General features: G+C 32.7%; 1 protein-coding gene across 5 annotated transcripts in view; it reads right to left on the bottom strand.

Moving 5' to 3' along the window:
• LOC148598209 (MAM and LDL-receptor class A domain-containing protein 1-like) overlaps positions 1 to 17,005 on the bottom strand; it is a 79,843-nt gene that overhangs the window by 13,437 nt on the left and 49,401 nt on the right. For 3 of the 5 annotated variants that reach the window (XM_088561918.1, XM_088561915.1, XM_088561917.1), the window contains 10 exons: positions 16,269 to 16,345; positions 15,744 to 15,882; positions 13,630 to 13,805; positions 12,670 to 12,757; positions 10,045 to 10,074; positions 8,586 to 8,702; positions 7,182 to 7,282; positions 4,337 to 4,469; positions 3,014 to 3,195; positions 853 to 931 (listed from right to left, as the gene is read on the bottom strand). In XM_088561918.1, the coding sequence (XP_088418044.1) occupies positions 853 to 931; positions 3,014 to 3,195; positions 4,337 to 4,469; positions 7,182 to 7,282; positions 8,586 to 8,702; positions 10,045 to 10,074; positions 12,670 to 12,757; positions 13,630 to 13,805; positions 15,744 to 15,882; positions 16,269 to 16,345 (1,122 nt within the window). The remainder of the gene's footprint in view (positions 1 to 852; positions 932 to 3,013; positions 3,196 to 4,336; positions 4,470 to 7,181; positions 7,283 to 8,585; positions 8,703 to 10,044; positions 10,075 to 12,669; positions 12,758 to 13,629; positions 13,806 to 15,743; positions 15,883 to 16,268; positions 16,346 to 17,005) is intronic. The other 2 variants (XM_088561916.1, XM_088561919.1) reach the window with 2 other exon arrangements.

Here is a 17,005-nt window from a genome sequence, read left to right as displayed (position 1 = left end):
TCATTATAAAGACCCATTAAACAAATCAATAACAAAAATAAAGTTGTGTAGCCTTTTTTTTTGGGTGTATCACATATTACAAAATTTGCATGATTCTTACAAAGACTGCAATTTAAGACAAGTACAGCTTTTATTATTTATTGCAACAAAATGTTTGACATCAGATAAGATTTTGACCAGAATCGAAGTCTAATTCCAGGATTTACCTTAAAAAATTTTTTTTAGGATACAAAGACTATTTTTTCAAAATTTTCAATCACCATTTTCCCTGATCGTTTCAACAGTTCCATTACAAGAGAGATAGGAGATAATTATACAGAACTTGTCGATCATTTGTTATCAATCTTGATTTGACTGTTGCAACTTCAAAGAAGATACTTTGCCGAACATTTTCAGAGTGAAAACATTCCATTCCAAGTCCCTACTTTTCAAACATTTCCCCAAGATGTCTTTACTTACTGAACTATATCAAAATATCTGAATATCCATGACTACAGTTTTTCAAATAATTCAGAATTCCAAACTTTAGTTTTCCTATTAAATTGGAATATCTTGCTAACTGATCAATTTCTGACACCAAAATCGGAAATATTTTTATTTAACATACCACTTCTGACAGTAAATATCACAAGTTTAGGGAAAGAGATGAAAGAAGACAATTTTGACAAAATTTTCTTCCAGAATGATCTTTGAAGTAATGTATAGCTATATTCTGAAGCTGTTACCCTTGTCAATTTTATGTATATAATGTTTTAATTCTGTACTAAATGGTCTTAATCCTTGTTAAACCGTTAGTTTTTTTAATGGTATGTATATTTCAAATTTCAATTCTGACTGACAGTTAAAACTTACAATCTCCCTGTGAAAGCACAAGATCATCAATAGCTATGTCTCCCTTATAACTTGACCCACGTATTCCTTCGATGGAAATCTACAATGAAACAAGACAAATATAATGGCTGGATCTGTGTTGTTAGCATAAATATAACACTAAATAATGAGACAAGACCAATGTAATGGCTGACCTGTGTTGCTAACATAAATTTTACAATAAGACAAAACCAATATAATGCCTCCACCTGTGTGATCACTTTAGCTTTAACATTACAATACAATAGAACACTTAAAACCTAATAAAGTAAATAACTTTAATTACTACCAGACAAATATTTGATTTTATAAAGGCTAGTAAAATCAGTCAGGAAAATTCTTGAGTCTCCAACAAAACTAATTTCTTATAATTTTACATTTTGATTTCAGTATATTAACAGTAAAACTAAACAATTTCTGGAGTTGGGTTTAGGTAAGTGTTCTATTTAGCCAGGTTCAAAATATATGTTACTTGATATCATGTCAGAGTTACATTTGTTATTCTTGGCTGTTTTTATTTCTACACAAATGACAATTGTTGAAAAAGTGCCATTCTGTAAACTCGGGGTTTTACCATTTTCATAACTAAGATCTAGCAATGACATTTTACCTGAACTTTGAATTTGAATAAACAGGAGAATTATAGCAGGAGTTGTAATAGGTACCAGTATTGCATTGCATATCCCTGAGCGGGTGTACGTCAAAACATGGAGGCTATTAAGATACAGTGTGTTTTCTTTTTGCCTTTCTTCGAAGTAATGTTTCGTCAAAAGATATGAACAATGACTTATAAAATAGAGCGAACACAGCACTACAAGATGACTAACTTTTTGTTAAGAAAATTTAACATTTTCACATAAAAATGAACCACTGAAAAGGTTGGTTTGATGAGTACAAAACGAAAGTAAAAGTAGAGAAAATGGCTATTTATAGTTCAAGACTACTTTTCTCTCCGATTTTCGTGGACTAACCCTACTGTTTTTGCCAGAAATTATTTTATGTCATTAGAAATGCTACATAAGTGAAAGTTTTATTTAATCAATTTACATATTTTTTAAAAAAATCCTAAAAATATGCACTTCACCATAGAAGTCTATGGGAATATTAATACAATACTGAGACCAAAAGACGTATTTACACTTGTGGACGTCATTGGCAAAAATAATGTATTCTCCCATTGTTTGTACTGAATTCTTCTTCAACTTAAAGATTAATGATGTCACAATTTAAAATTACATTGTTTAATTGATGTCAAAAGGTTATTCAGAGACAAATCTAGCGTCATTAGTACATTGTAGCAAAATGACAAGTGTGAATTTATGTATTTCCCTGTGGATGTGTCATAAACCTAACTCCCATTTATTACTGAAATAACTTTTCTTCTCAACTGACAGTGTTGTGAAACTCGTTACACATAAATCTAAATGCTTACAAAACAGTTGGCTTTTTAATAACCTGCAAAAAATTTTGTCTTGGTGATAATTTTACTGGAAAATCAGAGAAATACTTAATACTCGATTATAAAAAATGATGCCCCACAAACCACTTATTCAATAACCCAATGAAAAGTCTTTTCTCCTCTGATACCAACCAAATAAAGGGGGTACCAAATATCTTCTCTAAAATTTCTTTAGCTTTTTTAAATTTCTTGAAATTTAATTCAGTGTTTAACTTTGATAAAAGAAGCAAAATTTATAAATTTCAAGAAATTTTAACCACATGTTACATGGGAATAATTTCAATGAACATATAGTAAGTTCATCAACGAAATTTTTGATTACCAAGAAGCTTTCAGTTTGATATCAGAATGTGAGAAAATAAAAGGTTTTGCTAATTTTCATAGAGTTATTTCCCTTATGTGTCGTGTACCCACCTTAATTTAAACCACAGTAAACAAACTTTTTTGCATTTTTCAGGTTTCACTGTAAAACTTCTCCACAAAATCTCATACATTACAATTGTCAGAGCTTGATTGTTACCTTTGTTGTTAAATATTTCTACTTACAAAAATGACAGAGGCAGATCCAGAAATTTATAAGGGGAAAGATGGGGGGGGCATGATTTTACTTGCATATTTTTGCTTAAAATAAAAAATTTCTCTGAAAAGGGTTTGGTATCTTCCACCGAAAATGTTCATACATACAACTGGGTCAGAATAGCTGTTGGGAATCAATACTGTAGCGTAAGTCCATTGGTTTCCCTGATCCCCGGAGAGAAAAAACAACTCTGATTCCGTGGTACTGGTTCGTTCACTGGCTGTCACTCTCAATGTACCACTGGTTACCAGCATATGGTAGGAAAATGAGAGACAATACTCATATTGTGCTGCAAAAAAAATAAGGAAAAAAGGAAAATCTTTAAATGGTAATTTCATTGCATGCATTTAATTATTATTGCAATTTTGAAAGCTAGACCAAAATTTGATTTAACTTTATAAAATTAACATGAGCAGGTTTATTTCTGTAAATAATTCAACTTCAAGTTCTAAGCACAAATCTAGGTAAGAATCTGGCAGTTGTTATCATAATGATAGTAGTCAAAATAATTGAAGAAGCTGTTCATGTAAAAATTAGGCAGATCCTATGATATGGTTGGCACAGGGTAAATTTTATCAAACTGAATATTTTCTCTACCACTCGCTGTGTCTGAATTTTATATGGACTGGTACTAAAATTATGTAAATGACATGTGAACTCAAGACAGGGAAGGATGACTAAGGTATCAATCGTTTGATTAAGTGGAGGAGCATAGAGCACTATTGAGCATATTGTTTACATTGCAGCTAGGGATAAAAAATAGGTATTCTTCTATAATTTAATTTCAGATGTAACATGTTTTCTGATTGGGAAACAATTTTGTCCATCGTCTCCTAGACCATATATTTTTTCTGTCTACTTGAAATAATCTAAATGCCTTTTGTATTGCATTAGAATTCTAACAATTAGGCTTCTGGAGCAGGGTTATGTTACTACAAGATTGAAGTCATCACTACAAAAGTTTTATGGCAGTCATCATGAACTCGTGGATCGTTACGGTGTATCCATCTGCGCCATGAAAACTGATTTGTTTAACGTGTCATAGTTTTCCTTTCCTCTTTCATCTACCCTGGACTTGACTTTTTATTAGCAACTCGGCGGGTGTTTCTAGAAAAGCAGAGGACGCTTACCCTACTAGTGCACCTGGTCCATTCTCCCAGTTTTTAGTGGAGTCCAAGTTGCTCATTTGTTTTTGTAACTTTGTATGTATGATTTTAGTTTCTCTATGTTCTTTGTAGTGTACGTCTGTTTTCCATGTCTGGTCTTTGTCCCTGGATTATATTCTTTTGATTACAGCTATAACCTTTGTTCCCTTGTTACTCTTGAAAATAACCTGCTGTACAGTTTATTTAGTGTGCACCACAAGATTGAAGTTATTTGTACATATAAGGAATGACTGTTATATTTTTTCAGTCTATGAGAACACTTACATCTTAGTGTTGTTGTTCTAGTAGACAGACTAGCACGGTCGCCATCTGATCGTGGAGATGAGGTCTCTATATATGTGTACATTGTCCCCTCGTACGCTGAACTCGGCCCTGTTCCACTACTTGGAGTTGATCCCTAAAATAAATTATTATAAATTTAAATTCGTTGGCATATATTTTCTTTCTTCTGCATTTCAGTGTGATTCAAAATTTATAAAATCAAATAACATCTGAACCCTTGACTGACCACTAAAGATGAGCCTTGACCACAAAACCACCGCAAGGGAGTTCTTATATATCAGTCAATGTAACCAATAAACATAAAGTTGCACTGGATGATGTCCTAGATATACCTCCACTTGAACACGAATTTAAAAATGGACAGCGCCCAAAATTGTTACAATGAATGCTCAATCTACTGTGAAAGTATTAATTTTTGTGGTGTACTAATTTTCACTATTTTTGCAGTGGACAGAAAAGCACAAAAAATAGTACCTGCAGAATTGAGTTTTAACATTTATAGAATGCATATCATTTTTTGAAAACGCTAAAATTGATCCCCGCAAATATGTTCACTTAATAGATTCCGCGAAAATTAGCAGCTGTAAAAATTAATACGTTTACAGTATATAAAGCTACACAATTGGAAATCAATCCATCCACTGGTAGCCAAGATAATTGCAACAGAACTCAAATGAATGGACAAGGTAACTGTAATATACCATCAGCTCATAGACTTTAATGTTCAATGCCTGAACTGATTCATGCAACTATAATTGCGATCCATCATTACTGGTTACTGATCAGTTTCTGATCGGTCACAAAGTTTCATAAAACCAATATGTTAAAATTGGTGATTACTTCCTATTTCCGTCGCATATTTATTGATTTATTTTATAGATACCTTTGATTGAATTTTCCATTTTTACAAATATTTTCTAAATGATATAAATTAAGACGTCACATTAATTACTTTCCTTTAACATTTGATTTTTCAAATGAAATATTTCATGCAAAATAAATGGCACTATCATGGATTCTTTTCATTGAAAATTTTGAAATTTACATTTACTGATCATTCTTCATTTTACGTAACAAAACCACTCTATCGGCAACTGGTCAAAAACAAAGCATTGGTTATCAATCTGTCAGAGATCATACATAAAATCGTTGCTTTGATTGCTTCAGGAAATGTACAATATTAGGGCTTTGATGGCAAACACGATGAAAATTTAAAAAATTATATGAACCGATCATTCGTCAGTTTTCATAACAAAACCACTCTATCAGCAATAAGTCAAAAACATAGCATTGGTTATCAATCTGTCAAGAATCATCCATAAAATGGTTGTGGGGATTGGCTCAAGAACTACACCCTGTAACTGTACACCTCTTAAGTAGGTAGACAGAGGGTAAGGGACACAACTCTTAGTAATTATTTGACCCACAAAAAAACTCTCCCATATGGGAGGCATCAATCTCCCGGTTTCAAGAATTCCTCCCATAAAAACATCCCATAATTGAATTTACCAAATTTTTCATCAATTTTTGTCTGCCACTTTTGTTTATGTCAACAACCGCATGGGTCACAAAAGCACTTTATTGTCAAAACACTTGGAACAGCTAATTGATATTCCAGTATCTCTAGAATTATTTTTGTTCATTTCGACAAATAGCATAATTTACAATTACGAATGGATAGTGATTTTACGAACTTTGTGGCTGAACACAACTTGCTGTTCTGTGTGGTTGATCATTTTACTGACTGTGAAAAAAAAACATTCCCTGACAATAGAATTGCAGAAAATTTTAATTTAAAAGGACTAATTTAACCCAAATCCAAATCATAAAGCAGGATATTGTACCAAGTCTTGAGGCTACGAACGTACAGTGATTGAAAACTGTAAACAGAAACCATTTAGTAGTTTATGTGATGAAAGCTATGGTAGGGGTGCCACAAAGTTCTTTGCTGCTCTTGTTCGCATTTTAAAGATGGAAGCGGGTCCATCAAAACCAGATTCATTGACATGCCAGTGATAAACATTGGAACAAGACCAAATCTATTTTATGCCATACCAAGCACCACTTCTGTGAATACATGTATAATTCATTTTGTTGATTCATTTGTATATACATGTATCATGTATTTACGGTTTTGAAAAAAAAAATTTAAAATCCTCTGTTTTATTTAATTTATAACCTAACAAAATATGCTGATAATGTCTTCACTCAAAATCTCCTGCAATTTTATGATGGATTGCAGGAGATCTCTCACAATTAGGTTTCACTAGGTTAACAAGTATGACAATAGGTTGAGTTAAGAATATCCCAACTAACCTGGGAAAGAGACACCCAGGCCAATGGTAACAGGAAGTAGATGAGTGAGGAACCTGGAAAGGGGAGACACAGTTCAAGTCATCCCGCAAAAGCAATAAAATAAATATCAAAGCATTCATACAAAAGCTGGGAAATCTGTTACAAAAAGTGTAACAGACGGACAGACAGACAAGGTAATTTTACTTCAACCAAATCTTTTCCTGTGTTGTAGGCTTGTTTCTTTACCCAAAACATCGTCAAAATTGAAGTTTTTTTAAAAATGTTTGTATTCCCAAGTTCAAAGTTCAAAGGAGTATAACTCCAAAAAAATTCAGTGAATCTGAAATTCCTGATAAAAAGAACAAATACAATTCATGTCCTCACAATACACAAAATTTTATGAGAGTTTGTGCAATACATAATTAACATGATTAAGGAGAAATTGCAATTACAAAACTGTGAAAGATAGACAGACAGACAGGACAAGAACAATATGTCTCCTCGCCAAAATAGGGGGAATAATCTGACTTACAGATCTTGTTGTCCAATCGAAGTTATCATTGCTGTCATTTTCAAACACACAAGTTTCACCATTCTCAAAAGTACATACAAACTTAGTCACAGTTAATCCATCTGAAACAAGAAAGGTCAAATTATGACAAATAGAAATTTTTTCTTTGTAAGTGCAGTTGGCATGTATAAACATTACATCCCATAAAATTCACTAAGGTAAATTTTCAGCGAAATTTTCCCAGCCGTTTTATTTTTGTTATTTTCTGTAAGACCTGTTATACAAAAAATAAACTGTGTTGATTTTCTTTGTAAAACATTCGAATGTGATTTGAGAATGGCTGCATGAAAGTAGATTATTCGCAGAAATCCCCAAAAGTAGATGGTGCAAAATTTCCCAGTTTACAGTATCATTTTATTGCATTTATAACATAAAGTCAAAATTGTTTTCTAATTTTTTATTTTTGTGACTATAATTGTTCATATTATCTATAAAGTGTCTATGAATAAATACTTGTATCACAAAATTTATTTTATTTGGTCAACAGGTGCCGCCAATGTTGTCGAAAAGGATCTGTAACCCAACCCTATTCATATATGGAATTCATCTGTATATTCCAATATACTTTTTTTGGACTATTTCTTTGTTCCAGGAAAGAGGCATGCAGTATTCACCAAAACAATGAGTTTCTAGATTTTTTTCTGGAGACATTTTGGGAATACGAAACAAAGCTATTATCAAAAGACAACACTGAGCCATTTTGTATTTTTGAGAATAGTTTTTTTTTTAAATCAGCAAATGAAATTTTACAGCTTTTAATACCATATTTTTTGGCCTACAAGTTGGTATGGAGTATAAGTTGAATTGCCAAATTTTGACTAAAATCAAAGAAAAAAACATAGATAAGACGAATTTTTTTTTGTCTGAAAAAGAGACCTTATTCCATATAGAGTGTTCCCTTGATTATGATACACTAGAACATATCATAACATTTATTCATCATGCATTTATTCTACAAAAACTTTGGTCTGATAAGACAGGGGATTAAACCCATGACCTCCTACACATAAGACTACCCTATGAGATCATCAAGGCAGTTAAAGCACTTTGGAGATATTGTTAATGTGTGGACTAATCAAAAGATATAGGAATAGTAATATAATATACTGTGAAAGTGCTATTATTCGTGGGGTATCAATTTTCGTGGTTTTTGTGGGTAGGCAAAACCACAAAATTTGGTTCCAAATGAAAAGGAGACTTCCACTGATGTGGATACTCAAAACCTTAAAACCACAAATTCAAGGATCCATAAACCTGTGTTTCTTCCCTAATCCACAAAAATTGGTATCCACAAATTAAAGTAGTTTTACAGTACACTGTATTATATCTGTCAAAGATGGGAATGGATGACAAATTTGTTCTTACCCACAACGTCACAGTTTTTGCCTGTAAATCCACCTACGCAGTGGCAGATATAATCTGATGCAGAGACCTCACATGACCCAGAATTCTGGCAAGGACTGCTATCACAAGGATTAATAACTGTAAAAAAGCAATAAGCAAAGCATCAATTAAATGTGTTTTAAATGATGTACATTGACTTTTAACATGTTTAAAGTAACATTGATAAGCACTGATATGGAAGGACTCGGTATTTTTCTTTGGGTACCATTTTTGTGATTGACATGGTTTGGTCCAACAAAGAATTCAAGTTTCATACCAAATTTAAAATCATAATTGAGAACTTCAGTACTATAATGCAACCAAAGAATTTTAAAATATATGGAATAACATTATTTAAAAATAAATAATTTAAGTGAGTTGACCCCTAACCTCTGACCTTGTTGAACTGGAAAAACTCACGGAAAATATCAGTTTTGCTAAATGCTCATCAATTTTCATAATGCATTTTGAGTAAATGAGTGGAAATGTCTACAATACTAATTGATAGATTATTGGGGTTTAATTTTACGCCCAAGCAGCAATATTTCAGCTATATTCAGGTGAGTCTACAGTACTTAATTGACCAAGGAGATAAAGTTCCATTGTTACTAATTCAATAGATTAGCCTACTACAGTTGAGCAATATACAGGTGTATACCATGGGCGGTTCCAGTTCAACACGGTGAGAGGTTGGGGTAAGCTGGTTTATGCAAAAGTATGTAAATAAGCTATGTTAGTGTTAAAATAAGCCAGTGCAATTATATGTTAATTTAACTAGCAGTGGCAACTACATGTTAATTTGACTAGCAATGGCAATTTCATGTAAATTTGACTGGCAATGGCAATTTCATGTAAATTTGACTGGCAATGGCAATTTCATGTAAATTTGACTAGCAATGGCAATTTCATAAGTGGAATCATTTTCAATACCAATTTAGTAAGTCTACTGAGTGATTTAAATAGCTAGTGGGGGATCCAGAGAATTACCTAGGGAGGACCCAGCAAGGGGCCTACAAAAAAATCCTTGATAAACACATTATAATGTATGCATTTAGACACAAAAATACCCTATTTTCATATTTTGCAAATTGATAAGGGGGCCTGGGATCCAACCACGACAGATAACTCAACAGAATTTAGTTCTACATGGGTCCCCCCTTGGATCCGCCCACAATAAATAACTCGACAGAATTCAGTCCTACAGTATACCATTATGTCCTACACATTTTTGGACACAGTATATGGACAAGTACATATTGTCTCATTAAGCCATAATAAAACATTTGTAGATTCTCATCCAACTTTTTTTTTTTAGAAAAATTGGGTGGGGTGCAGAGGATAAATTTATTTATTATTTCTTTTTCTACAGTAAAGTGCTGCTGTTATCATTAGCTATGTGTGCTTGATTTTACCAACACAGACATATTATAAAAAAAAGTACTATCATTAAACAAGAGGCTCCCAGGACAGCCTACAAAGTAAAATATTCTTCATTTTACTTACAATTTTCTACATTTCATTCAAGAAAAATCATAACACATGTCACGCAATTTCGATAGTGTTTTTTGAACGCCACTGAGTAGTAAGTATTTGGCCAATTAGGAAACAGAATTTTGATCAAGTGACTTGCATTTCCATGGAAAAGCGTCTTTAAGGACGAAGGGGGAAAAGCGAAACTACAATGACTGCATCGGAAAAAGCTCCATTTTCATCAATTTGGAACCATTCTTCAAAGATATAGCAGCAATAAACTATGATTGACAAACTGGCAGTTACTAAATGAAGGTCTGGACAAGACATGATAATTCTGGTATATTTATATATTTGGGTATTTAAAAAAAAATTTTTCAAAAAAGGGGGGAGGCATGAAAAATCATGACCTGGATGAGAATCTAGGGATTTTTTTTATAATGTCCTTATTTTCTGTTGTAGAATGCATATACAAAATCTCTATTTTTCTAATCTTCATTATACCAGACCAAGTAAATTTAAATGGTAGATTTTGATTTAGGTGAGAGGATTTTATTAATATTTTTTTTCTAATCATATATTTGCTGCTATCTGAAGTATAAATGCATTCTAAATCCATAGAAACATTAGTTTCTGAGAAGAAACAGTTTAAATCACCAAGAAATGAAAGATTTATGCATTATAGTATCTCAATAATAGAAACTGATGTGAAAAAAAAAAATATCATGATTTTGAAATTCCCACCCTAATTTTTTTTATTTTTGTCCATTTTTTAGGGGTGGTGGGGATAAGAATCTACTCATTAATTTGATTTGGCCTCATATAAGTTTTTTTTTCTTTTCCTTACACTGATTTGATATTTTCTAATTTAATATTTTAAATAAAACAAATAACTTTCACAGCAAAAACATGACATATTCAACCTGCATAAAACAATCAAAGTGCTGTAATGCTGGAGGTTTTTGGATTCTTGTGAAAATTGCAGCATGAACAAAAAATCAGAAGATTACATGTACAATAAAAATGATTTCTGAAGTATAAAATGTAATCAATAGTTAAACAGTATCTTACTTCCCACATATTTACAAATTTTGTTCCATTTCTCCCTTTTAACAAATTATTAAACCTGTCCAAGAGTTAATTTGCATTTACATTCAAAAACTATTTCAATAGAGTATTTATTCCACACTTTAATTATACTCGAATAATTCCAAATTTAGCTTCAAGAAGATAATATCCTTGATGAAAAAAATAAATTTTACAAAACTAGACAATTCTAATCAATTTTAATTTTCCAGCCAATTTTACATGGTTAAAATCACTCCTGTTCACTTCCTGTTTATCAATCATAAAATATCAATGATAGGATCCAGTTTTTGACTGATAAGTGTGTTTAATGGAACGTGTTAAACACATTTAATGTTTCTTGACACATTTTTGCAATAACTAAACTCCTTAAATGCAAATTTATCACTAAAAAATAGACCAAAAAAGAAGTCCCTCCAACCTTCAGTTGATTTGAACACAAGTAGATCTGAATTCTATTTGCATTGATAATAGAATAAAATTGAGCTGAATAATTGCCAGAAACATATTTACTGATTATGAAAGTATTGAATGACACAAATTGAATTTCATTTGGACTTTATTTTTGTGTAGTGTTCAGAAACGGAAGTTCCTGAACATGAACCAGTGACATAATGTATTTTGTTCCTGAAGGATCAAAAACCCAAAACAGACGAAAGGCAGGGGACAAAAAAATCACTTTATTACATTCAGTGAAACCAGTGTAAACCTGAACTCTTGATAAATCGAAAATTAACCAGATAATTCTTTAAAGTCCCTTCATATTAGTTTGATTATACTTTAAACCTACACAGGCATATATTTTTCATGTGAAATTCATAATAATTGAGCTTTACATGAAATTCATGTGAAATTCACATGAAATTAACATGATTTTCATGTGAAATTTACTAAACACGAATTTCATGTGAACATTTGATGTGAATTTCATGTGCAGGCTCCTTTCAACCGAATTTCACGTGAACTCTGTCACTTATTTTATTTGTCCAATTCAGGTGAAAATCATGTGAAATTCGTGTGAGAATCATGTGAAATAATTTAGCCTGTGTAGGTAGACCTGATACAGTCCTTGAACCGATTAGTGTAAAGATTTTTTGGATCGATGCTGATGGATCAACAACCGAAAACCAGTGAACGATCTGATCTCGGTTTTCTTATGTGAAATGACAGAATGATCTGATCTGTTAAAAATAAAACAAATGTAAAAAAAATATATTAATTGATGTTTAAATCTATTGCATTATGTAAATATGTGTAAAATTAACAAAGAAAACAATGAAATACCATAAAATATATTGACCGCTCTGTGGTCAGGTGATGAGGTGTAATGAATCGGTTCATCTGATCGATGACTGATCGGAAACTGATCAGTGAGCGATGACCAATCACAATTTTTGTTGCACGGATTGGTTCAGGTACTGTGACTGTCTAAATCAATCAAAATCAACAGATCAAAAGAGGTTCAGTTTAGACAGGTTTTACCGTAGACAAAAGATAAATATGTACTTACTATTGCTGCATGGTTGATTTCTCAGTCTAACATCATCAATAGCAATATCCCCCTTCCATGTAGTACCTCTATTAGCAGATATAAACAACTGTCAAAGAAAAAAAATATAATTAGCCATGCTGATAGCAGGTAACCAACACAGAGGAATAAATATGCAAATTAGCCACGATGTTTAGTTTTGACAGTTAAACTCAAACTTGTTTTCAATGAACTTCAAAGTAAGAGCAAAATAACTTGACTGGTGGTCTTTATGTACATGTACAATTAGGACATTCAAAAGTATTTTCTTGATTCTCAGGCCATTTTCTTTAAATTTTGGGGAGTATCACACATAACATAATTTGCATGATTCTTACAAAGACTGCTACTTAAAAAGCCAAGTTCAACTGTACCCTGTTACATGTAACACCTACTTCCAGTGTTCTAGGATTTATATTTCCCGTTACCCGGGGCAAGTGAAATTTTGGGTCAGGGAAAGTTAGGTACTTAGTTACACTTTCCTGTGGCAAGTTGAAAACTTCATATGCTGTAAGGATTTGTTTTGTTAGGAAAGCAATCATTGACTGTGGGGAAGTTGATTTATATGATTTTTCCTGAGGAAACCTCAATTTCTGAAAAATCCTAGAACACTGTAATTCATATAACAGCATGTAACTTTCCCATAATATACCATTACGTCAGAACCTTTTATGGTTTTTATGGTAGTTAACAATCTCCAAATTCAGATCTTAATGATTTTGGAATAATTTTTTTTTTTTTAATTCTCCCTCTCTACTGTCAAACTATGATTTTAACATGCTCACAAAAGCTCACATGCTATAATAACCGAACTTAACTCTCAAGTAGAGATATAGTTAAAACTATCCTAACAGAAGGAAAAAACAATATGGACATGAAGAATCAAATTTAATCAAAGCTGCCCATATTATGGCACAAATAAATAATGGCAAAACATCTCACCTTATGACCAGCAGTACCAGTTACATCAAGAGCAGCATTATTCCACTGATCTCCTTGAGTACCAGTCATGATGAAAATACTGTTTGTAAGACTGTTACTACCAGTACCAACTTCCAAGCTTCCCATTGAAGTAGATCCATACATATGGTAGGCAAAGGTTAAACAGTAGCTTGAACCTGAAATTTTGAAATACAGAACTGACATTCACTGTATAAGTGGTCTTTTTCTAGGAGATTTTTTTCCCCTCTAGTATAGAGTATAGTATAGTATATTTTGTCTTCTCCTTTATTTGGTGTTATTTGCCCCTAACAAAGGCTATAAGACTGAAAATGTGGTTACTTTTTACTTATTTATTATTCAAATGCAGAATTAAGGTCGCTTATTATTTCGGCGGAATTTTATCTTTATTGGCAAGTGGACATGAGAACAAGAACATAAAAATACAGAAATGATTTCCCCAATTAAAACAAAGAAGAAATATTCAGACATATAATTATTTTTTTATCCATTTTTCAAATAGGTACGAAATACATTTGAAGTGAAATAATTGATCGATTGCGGCTAAATGTCCAAAGACAGATATTTCATGCATTTCAGGACGAGAAAGTTTGGCCTATCTAACAGACCCTGTACTGTATTTGTAGGTCATGCTGAGCAGATTTATATTGTGATAGCTAACATAAGTAACAGTCTGTGGGTAGCAGACATGATTTTACGAGGTCAACAAAGGAAGCCTAAATTGGCAGAATCGGCAGTAATATACAGTAAAAAAAGAATCCTAACAGTATAATCTGGATTTGAAATAGCGGAAAAAAATCATGACTGAGGTAGACATGTCACCACACTTGGAAATATTATTCTAATTACAATCCATTCAGTTGATATTCTATCTTATAAAAGCCATGCGGTTAACAGAGAAGCATTGACTGCTACTTTTAAATATAACAAGAATGGATATGGTGAAAATGGTATGATATGGTGAGACAACAACCCCAACAGGATGAAAAATATCAGCCCAAGACCAACCATGGGTCTTCAATTAAAGACGAGGAAACCCTCACACTACAGGGCAGGCTACAGCTGGCCCTAAAACAAACATTACACACAGGTACAGCAAAATATTTGCCCCTATATCATGTGTATACTCCAGCAACATAAAAGTAAACTGAAAGTGAAAATGAAATTTTACATACAGAGGGCAGAAATTCCTAACTTGGGACAGGCACAAAAAAATGGGGCCCATTTAAGGTACTTTGATGTGATCACAACCCTCCCCTTTTAAGTCTTTGGTATGACTAGGCTAGGGAAAATAAGTTGGTGTCTGTCCATCCCACATTTGTGAGTGCAACTCCTCAGAAACTACTGCATGAAATGTCATGAAACTTTTTAGGCAGTTAAAATGTAATAATGTAATGAAGAGATGCCATGTATAGACAGGTTTCTGGTTAATTATGTCTCGCACCACTTTAGTGCAAGTTTGCCCTGTATGTCCGTCTGTATCCCTTTTTGGTGAGCATAACTCTTCTGAAACTACAGCACCAAATTTCATGACACTACGTAGGTAGTTAGGACATATGTAGTTGAGCATATTACCAGGAATTCCTGATCCACTGAATTTGATGGGAGTTATTTCCTTTTGAATGGGGGGGACTAATGTTTTTGTAGACAAATTTAGGGTTCTGGTTCCACATATTTCACTTTATTTTAAAAAAAAAACCAAAATGATGTAGAAGCTGATGAAACTTTCTGAGACAAATGGACAGCACTAAAATGAAATGCCTGATGGAGGTAGACCTAGGGTAAGGGATATAACTCTTGAAATCAGTGATAAGTTTGTATCAAATTCAATTTCACCAAAGCCTTTCAAGCTTTTCCTTCAAACAGAGTGAAGTCAGTCCAAGTTACTTTGATGATTACATGAGATTGTTGTAAAATGGTGAATAAAAACGTTCCAACAATTTGTTAGAGTTGTGTCCCTTACCCTAGGTCTTGTCTGAATATAGCTGAAATATTGCTGCTTGGACATTAAACCCCAACAAACAAACAAACTTACCCTAGGTCTACCTCCTTAAACACCTGAAGACAGACTTTATAACATATATTATGGTACTTACCTGCAAGCAAAGCATTAGATGAAACCAATGTAGCAACATCACCATTCTGTACGGGGCTAGACACTTCCACGTATTTATAACTAGTCCCTTCAAAAGCAGAGGAAGGTCCAGTTCCTGATGATGGTGTTGAGCCACTTCTCTGAAAGATATGCATTCTTTTGATTCATTATTCTATTCTTTACACCTTATTTTCACAAATACAGATATCTGACCCCTAATTGCACTTAGACAGGTGTTTGGCTAACCCAGGTTTAAATATATTAAAACTGATATAAAGGGATTTCAAAAAGTCTGTTTATGACAGGTCTTAGGTTTATCCAGAGTTCTGGTATTAAAGACATTTTTTTCATGATTCAGAGTTTGGTTTAGACAGGTAATTAGATTATTCAAAGTTCAAGTTAGACAGGTTTTGGATTATCCAGCCTTTGTTTAAGACAGGTTTTTGGATTATCCAGTGTTTGGTTTAGACAGGTTTTGGATTATCCAGAGTTTGGTTTTGACAGATTTTACTGTACTTTCACTTACGACAGTCCAATCTCGATCATCGTTTTGATCTTCAACAAGGAAACAAGCAGCATCTGTTTCAAAGTCACAAACTTCACCTGAAACATCAAATTTTAATACAAGTAGACAGTGTACAACATACTTTTAAATGGTATTTTGCTTGAAACTTGAAAACAACATTGAAAAAAAAATAATTCATGAAACATCATATAATAAAACATGTCCAAACAAAACCCCTTCTTGATTGAAAAAAATTGTTTGGTTAGACAGTTTTTGGTCAAGATTGGTGTTTGGTTTAGACAGGTATTTGGTTAAGACAGATGTTTGGTTTAGTCAGGTGTTTGTTTAAGACAGATCTTTGGTTTAGACAGGTGTTTGGTTTAGACAGGTGTTTGGTTAAGACATGTTTGGTTTAGGCAGAGTTTGGTTTAGACAGGTGTTTGGTTAAGACAGGTGTATGGTTAAGACATGTGTTTAGTTCACCTACATTCAAAACCCAATGAAGTAGATACAAAGGGACTAAAAAGTGTCTGATTTAGACAACATTTCTGGATTATCCAGGATTTGGTTTAGACAAGTTTTCAGATCACAGTATATAAACTCATCCAATAGTACAAACTTGTTTCAGTAAAAAATTATTTTAAAATAATACAAAAAATACAGATCAGCTTTTCTAAAATATATTTTATGGAGGACAATTTCAAGAGATTCTATGTAAGTATTTAAGTAGATCCAGTAAAACACTTAGTCAAAGTTTG

This window comes from Perna viridis, chromosome 14, assembly GCF_037379345.1.
Source record: "Perna viridis isolate PV_CMFRI_1.1 ecotype Kerala chromosome 14, ASM3737934v1, whole genome shotgun sequence".
Classification (NCBI taxonomy): Eukaryota; Metazoa; Mollusca; class Bivalvia; order Mytilida; family Mytilidae; genus Perna; species Perna viridis.
Note: the sequence above shows the minus strand (reverse complement) of the source record. Positions and strands in the feature narration are given on the sequence as shown.